General features: G+C 44.1%; 1 protein-coding gene across 1 annotated transcript; it reads right to left on the bottom strand.

Moving 5' to 3' along the window:
• Window positions 1-3461: 3461 nt before the first annotated feature.
• LOC310853887 (anoctamin-5-like) lies at window positions 3462-6185 on the bottom strand (the record flags this gene model as incomplete). Its single annotated transcript, XM_083758359.1, has 1 exon — window positions 3462-6185. One exon carries the CDS (start codon window positions 6183-6185, stop codon window positions 3462-3464), a length of 2724 nt encoding a protein of 907 aa, XP_083614485.1.
• Between the last annotated feature and the right edge of the window lie 1993 nt (window positions 6186-8178).

Here is an 8178-nt window from a genome sequence, read left to right on the forward strand (position 1 = left end):
ATGTTGCCATGTTTTTACTTGTCCTATGTCCAGCTTTTAGTGTATGTGCAAACACAAACTTTGTCCTACACAAACATTAAATTACACCGATAATGACGATAATGAATGGGAAATGTTGAGTGTTCGTGTAAAACACAAACATTACGTAACCCAAACATTGAAGACGAAGGCGAGGACGCAAATTCTGATTGGCCGGAATGAGATGATGTATGATCACACGGGTGTGATTAAATTGTGTAAAAGTAGGTGCCACTTTTTCTAGCATATGTTGTCTGCTGTTATTGAGAAAGCAATATCACAGAGCTATTTTTGGCAGCTGCTTCTGGGTGTGTATAATAAGCCAGGAGAGAGGCCAATTGTTCAAATTAATTAGTGCAAACAGCTGATTAAAACAAGAGGTAGCGGGTACAAACCATCTCGTCCACGCAAGCAGAGTGAAAATTCAAGCAGCAACACATTCATGTGGTTACGGTAACCTGTAGTTTGCCATTAAATACAGTATGTACACGAATCCAGTTTGTACAACAAAAATGTTGATTGGCTATTTGCGTCGGTGAGATCTGGTGTAGAGAAAAGAAGAAAAAAGATAGGATAGAGCCCTGTAAGTACTGTATATATAAGGTTTAAGCGGTTCGTTTACCTGCTGCTCGATACAAATTACAAATCTGATGAAATCATTTCACGAGAGCAGGTGTCACTTTTTGCCAGGCGACAGATCTGTCACTTTGGAACGGTGTGTTGTTGTTGTTGTTGTTGTTGTGTCTTGGCAGCTCGTCACGTGTGATTCATGAAAGGGCCGGTGGAAAGGGCTAATTGTTCAAATTAATTTGCGTAAACGGCTAAAACGAGAGATAACAGAATTACATCTGCACTTCTCTGGCACGGGTTCAACAGCCGCCACGAGGCACCCCCGACAGCCACCTGCTCCAAGATGCCATCCTCTGCCAGGAATTAAACGCCACAAACGTTCATTAATTTTCTTTTTTTGGTATGTTAATTTGCGGCAAAAGGGTTTTAAGCGGCGTGTGTGCAGGCATGGTGGGGGGATGGGAGAGCACTAAGACTATAGGACAGGGCTTAATAATTATGTGATTTCTGTGTTGCCTCATTGTTGGCAGCAAACATACTAGGCTACTGTGTAATTCAATTCACTTCATCTCCGCCTTATTTTGTTCATTGACAACATGAACGTGCAGTCACGTTCGTACACAGACACAAAAAAATGGTAGATCTACAAGCTCTCAACGTGTCACAGACGCATTGAGAGCTTGTAGATCTGCATTTTTTTCAACATACGGTGAGCTGTTCTCACATTAATGCTTTCATAGCACAAATATATCGTCAATCGGCGATGTTGGGGCAGACGGGCATATGCCTACTTCCTCCTTAATCTCACAAATCACTGGTTTGGGAGATGACACAAACACTAGCCTATAGTCTTTCAGGTCATACACGCAATTGCACGGTGCATCCACGGTGCAGAGATTACGAATTCCCAAATTAGTGAACATTGTCATTCCTAGCCACAGATAGACAATTATTTGTTTCCCCTTTTTCTCAAATATTGTCGATATGCCAATTAACCCTCTTACCCCAGCACAATACTGTAAATGCATCTGTGTTGTCACTGCTATTGAATTCTACTGGCTGATGATGTAACATACAGACTGCAGCTTTAACCACTCAAACCCTAGCATATCTATTCTGTTTTTAATTTTTTCTGAAAACTGGATCTACAAGCTCACAACAGTTGCATTAGGCCTATATAGAGCGTCGCAGTCCCGCCCCCCTCGTGAGACCCGGAAAAGAAATCCCCGTTCATTTTCCTCATAGACTTTTCAGAACGTATTTATTTAAAGACGTTTACGCCGCGGACAAAGGCAACTCTTGTCGTGACAAATCATGACAATAAACACAAACAAAGAATTATAAAGTAGAAAAAAACGGCAGGTTACAACACATTTTTTGTTGTTTTTCTTCTTTGTAATTATTTGTTTGGTCCAAAATATTGTGTTTGTTGTCATGATTTGTCACGACTCAAGTTGGCTTCGTACGACGCTTAAAAGGTCTTTAAATAAATACCTAATAAAATGTCTATGGGAAAAATGCATTGGGATTCATTTCCTGGGCCTGGCGTGGTCATGAAGGACTGCGATGCTCTATAAGGGTACATAGGAGGGAGACACACTAGCAGCCCATGGGGCTGGTAGGGTAATTATTAGCTCTGTATGGATATTTTTTTAATACAATAATAATATTATAATTAATATTTGAAAAGGCAAATTATGCTTTAACATCGTAATCTATTAATTACAATTGGGTTGTGATCTGCTTGCTTTCTGATGGCTGCAGTGTATCTTAGTCTACTGATTCCAGTATTATGCCAAATTAAAAACATGTTTTACTATAAAATAATACATAATGGGTTTATTTTGTTTGTTTGTTCTTGCTGTGTCCCATGACGACATTGTATTGGATAAATTGGATAAATGTAAAATGCTGTATACAAACGAATGGCAAGTCGTTGCCATTCGTTTGTATACAGCATTTTACATTTATCCATGTAAAATTCTGCCTATTTTCTTAAGGCAATAAAATCCCAGAGACAAATAGTGCTTTAGTGCAAATAGTGATAAATAAGATTTCCCATCTGTTTATATTAACACAAATACCACTGTGTACAGTATTACACTACAGAAATGATATTGTAGAGAGACGAAAAAATACATTTATAGTATTGTCTTCCACGTAGAGGAAATACATGTTTGTCAGGGACAGTCATAGTATCCCTGTTTGCTTGTAGCTGTGTGTGTGTGTGTGTGTGTGTGTGTGTGTGTGTGTGTGTGTGTGTGTGTGTGTGTGTGTGTGTGTGTGTGTGTGTGTGTGTGTGTGTGTGTGTGTCGTGACACCTCTTCCATGTTCTAACAATACATACTGTCTGGCGATGTAATGTTGAATTCTAGTTGTCTCATATATATTTGTATGCACGCACGCAGGCTCAGCCACACACACACACACACACACACACACAAAACACATGTGCTTCATGACCCTCTTATAGTGGCTTGGCTAAGGAAGAGGCTAGGAGAAAATGTACACCTGTGAGACCGAGTTCAATGAATGAAGAATGGACCACTGCCATCAATGGGGGCCAAACGCTCTTGTTATATTATATTAGCGTGGCGCAAGTCATTTTTTATAAAGTAATAAAATAATATGCAACCCTGTTCCAGAATTTGCAACCCTGGAACCCTGTGGCACCGGGCCCAATGCGTGACAGAGCGAATGGACAATCGAGCATATTTATACAATATTCTTCTAACCTAGCCAAGTGACATAATCTGCAATTTCATTTGTCAAAAACTATGATAAAGGGTAAACACTCATAGATAGGTTAATAGATTTCGGCACAAGAGCTTTTCATGCTGTAATTTGTTCTCTCTCTCTAGTGGCCTCCCACTTTACATCGTCTTGGAACGCCCATGGTGCAATCTGGCCGAATGTATCTTGATCTTCTCCGCCACCTCATAGTTGAGGAGGTGTTCTCGGACCACGTAGCGCTCCCTCTTTATCCGAGCCTTGACCTTGTAGGGAACATCGGGAATGATCCAGGCCACAAAGACCTTGACCATGTACACGACGGTCACCATGATGATGATGAAAGCCAGTCTCGCGGCCAAGATGTGCCAGAACTGCATGGTGTGACGGTACTGCTGGCTGTGGCCAGGTGGGTAGCGATAGTCCCGATACCTGCAGGTGGTAATGGCAGAGCTGTTGAACCAAGAGGGGTTTTTGTCGGGCCGGTTTGGCTCAAGGATCTCAGAGATGTTAAAGATCGACAGACTGTTGACGATATAACCTTTCGTGGTGAACTCGCCCTCTGGCTGGTAGGCATACATGTACACCAGCCGAGGAATCATGTCGGAGGTGAATGCCACGATGAACGCATTGGTGACCACCGACAGCATGGCCAACCCATTTAGGATCTGCGCCCAGGCGCCGATGTTGCGGGCCTTGAGTGCTACGGGCCGTCGGAACTGTGTGGTTAACTTCCAGGCGTCCAGGCGAATCTCGATGATGTTGTTGACGAGGGCGAGCAGAGGAGCCAGTGGGAAAGATGCCACGAAGAGAGTTATGAAACCAAACTGGATCACCATCTCCAGGTATTCATAGAAGAGGCCCAGCTGGCCGAAGCACTGCAGGTCGTGATCCTGTTCCCAGCGGCTGTAAGGTCTCTCTGGGTGCTTACGGGCTTTTCTGGTGCCCCAACAGTTCATCAACCATGGGAACAGGACTTCCCAGATGCTGCACAATAGCTGCTTACCAAACATTGTAATAGCCAGCTGAGTGGTCAGCTCAATCAGACAGCCACTTGGCTCACACTCCTCGTTCCTCAGTTTGCTGCACTTGCCAAACATGTAGGAAGGGTCTCCAGGATAGCCCACAAACTTCCCCTTGAAGAAGGCCACATAGAAACAGGACGAGTAGTAGTTGACAAACTTGAAGAGGAACATTTTCACAGTCAACTTGTTCTCATATTCCAAGTGAGTCTTGGGAATCTCCATGTCCGTGATCCAGACAGCCACTCTCTCGTACATGCGGTCGAGAATAATGATGATGATGAGGTTGATAACGGATGCAGTGAGAGAAGTGGCCATCTGTGGGGTGAGGAGAGTACCCACAAGCTCCAGCTTGTTGGGGGAACTGTCCTTCATGATGCCAGCGAAGGCGGCATAAACTGCTAGGCGGTACGCAATAACACCAATTACGCACGCCATGGTCAGTGCAATCCAGAGCAGGACGGTGGTTACAGACAGCCACATGCGAGCACACTTGCTTGCTGTAGTTAAGTAAGGCTCCTCTTCCTGGGTGATGAGGTTCAGTCTGTGTTTGCTACTCTGCTGCAATTTGGACGCATATTCTGGTCGGAGTTGCAGCTCTTGCTGCTCCTCCTCAAAGTCCACCAGGTCCCACTCGTACTCCAGATGGGCCTGGCGTCGCTTCCAGCACTCAAGGAATAGAGTGACCCAAATCCCCATGAATACTGCAAAGAATACTGTCCCCCCGTTGTCAGATAAGTGTGATACCCATGATGCCCACGATGGGTTGCATGCTGAACTGAGTATCCAGTATCCGCACGTCTTGTCACACTGAGGACACATGACGATAGTACCTCCAATGTCCTCACTGCAGATCTCCTTAATCCACTGGTTGTTGTCATAGGTGCGGAGACCATAGATGAAACAGAGAACTCCAACCACCGCAGCAAAGGACAACATCTTAGTGTAGAAACCCAGCCATGCAAAATAAATACCAATCTTTTCCCCATAATACTTCCGTATGCGTTTGAGGGGCTGTTCCTTCAAGGCACACGAGAACCTGGCCCAGTGCTTGTACAGATCATATCTATCACTTTCACAATTCACATCTTTGTGTCTCGCCCAGTCCCTGCTGCAATCGTGCAGAGGGAAGGCAGCAGTGTAGGTGCCATTGTTGAGCAGCTTCTTGATTCCCTTCCTCACCGCATCCACGTGGTTGTTTTTGTAGTATGGACAGTGGGCTAGAATGTAATAAACGATTCTGTTGCGAGTGGAGGGAGGGAAGAATGTCTCCTTGTCGACTATGTGGAAGAAGTCAGTCTTGCTTTTGCTGAAGGGAGCGGTGAAGTAGTCTGAATCCGGGTGCTTGACGTGTTCTGGCAGACGGAGACAGGCAGTGAGCCAGTTCATTACTTGCAAAGGGATGAGCCGGAAAAGGATGGTGTGCCACTGCATGGGAATTTTTTTGGGGATGTCAATGGCCTTAAAGGGGGCTTTTATCTTCAGCTCTTCTGCCTTTTGGGCCAACACCTCCCATGGGGCGTGGATCTTGAGGAAGTAAGTCCTCCTATCGTCTGAACCTCTGCCCTCATCAGGCTCCACTTCCAGCCCGTACTTATTCTTTAGGTTGTATTCATACACCTCCCTCCTCTCTCGTTTCCTCTCCCCATCTTTATCATCAACATATGAAAGAACAAAATCTATCCTGCGCATTCCATCATGGAAGAAGACTGAGTCTTGGCTCTGCTGGAGTTCAAGAATCCTTGATTGTTCCTGTTGGTTGGATCCTGACGTTGAGCCTTCAATCTCAATTGAAGTGTGATCGGTCGGGCCCGTCTCAACTGAAGTTTGATCGGTCTGGCTCATTTCAGATATTTTCTCTGAAATGTTAAATGTCCTCTGGTCTGTTCACAGACTGTCCAAATGACTTCTCAAAATTGGTTAAGTGGAAACTGGCCAGCCTCAGGGGTGTTCAGTCAAAACATTCCTTTGATCTAAGTTCCAATGACTCCTCTCGGGCTACAAATAATAAAAGTCTCAATCGAGTCGACCATCTCCCTCAATACTGCTTTTTGTGCTCTGTGTTGCCCCTTTTAACAGCACTGCTCCCATCATCACTATATGTAAGTTCATAACAGTGATCTAAGCCAATATGGAGGTGGAGGTGCCCAATTATGGTCTTCAGTGGCTGTCTCACTCAAATATGTAAGGTCCATGACATCATACTGATTATCTAGAACACTGATTGATTGGGTTACCATAGCAACCAAACATGGACACCCATGCCCAAATATGGAGAATAGGCTGGTCTATTATGTCATATTGATGACATCAGCGTACTCCATATATGGGGTTTTGTGGTTATATCAACATTTTGGAAGATCCATTGATCCAGCCTACTCATCATGGCTTCATCCTCATCATCATCATCATCGGTCCTCGCCGATGTGCACGAGTTTGAATTGGTCGGTCAGACGGTTCATCGACTTGTGATACACTACAAACACACGTACCAAGACTGAAAGACAGATAAGGATTTTGCACATTTATGGTAGGATATTGATTTTAGGATATTCAGTCTCTCTCTTCGTCTGACAACGCCCTGGTAACGTCTGTCCCAACAGCCAGGAATCTTGGTGTTGTCCTGGACAGTCAGCTCTCGTTCAAAACTCACATCACAGCTAGACCGTTCCTCACCCAGGAATCAGCCCAGCTCCTAATCCAGACAACAGTCTTGTCAAAACTCGACTACTGTAACTCCCTCCTTAATGGCCTACCAGCATGTGCACTTAAGCCTCTCCAGCTGATCCAAAATGCCGCAGCTCGCTTGGTCTTCAACCAGCCAAAATTCTCACATGTCTCCCCCCTGCTCCGCTCCCTCCACTGGCTCCCGGTCGCTGCCCGCACAGAATACAAAACTCTGATGCTGGCATTCAAAGCAACCAAAGGTATGGCTCCCCCATATCTTGCAAGTATGATCGAACCCTACAAACCCTCGCGCGCACTCAGATCAGCTAACGCAGGGAAGCTGGAAGTACCCTCACTAAAAACGCCGGGACAACGCTCCACACGTCCCAAACTCTTCTCCCTTCTGGCTCCAAAACTGTGGAATGCACTTCCCATCACTCCCAATCTTCCGCCGTAGTCTGAAAACCCACCTTTTCAGACTCCATCATGGCCCATAGCACTTACCCCACCCCCTTAGATAGCATTTCTGTAGACTTACAGAAATGCAGATAGCATTTGATACAGACTTATAGCATGTTATGTAGACAGCACTATAATTGCATTGTATGTAGTCATAGCACGTCATAGTACATATGTATAGCATAGTAGTATAGATGTATAGTTTATATGTATAGCTTCATTATATAGATATTCCACTGTTACTTTCTTAGCTTACGCATGTTTCTTGATAAATGTTTTTATGTGATCTATTCCCATGCTTTTTTTGTTCTTGCTTAATGTAAGTCGCTCTGGATTAAGAGCGTCTGCTAAATGCCTAAATTGTAATTGTAAATTGTCTCCAAACAAAGTTATTAAAAAACAAAAACGATTAAACTAATATGTACAGTTGTACACAATTGTCCTGCTACCTAATTGAAGCCCACCCCAGCCGGCCTGTATGCGCACCAGTGGTGGAAAGTAACTACGGTAAGTGCATTTACTTAAGTTTTTTGTAGGTAATTTTACTTTACTGGAGTATTTCAAATTTTCAGTACATGTACTACCACTACATTTCAGAGGCAAATATTGTACTTTTACTCCCCTACAATTATTTGAAAACTTTATTCATGTCTGATTTGTAATGACCTTTTTGACTCTGTACTTGACGAAAATAAATACAGAGTTGGTTTGA

This window comes from Protomyctophum parallelum (genome assembly GCF_964188405.1).
Source record: "Protomyctophum parallelum genome assembly, chromosome: 23".
NCBI lineage: Eukaryota > Metazoa > Chordata > Actinopteri > Myctophiformes > Myctophidae > Protomyctophum > Protomyctophum parallelum.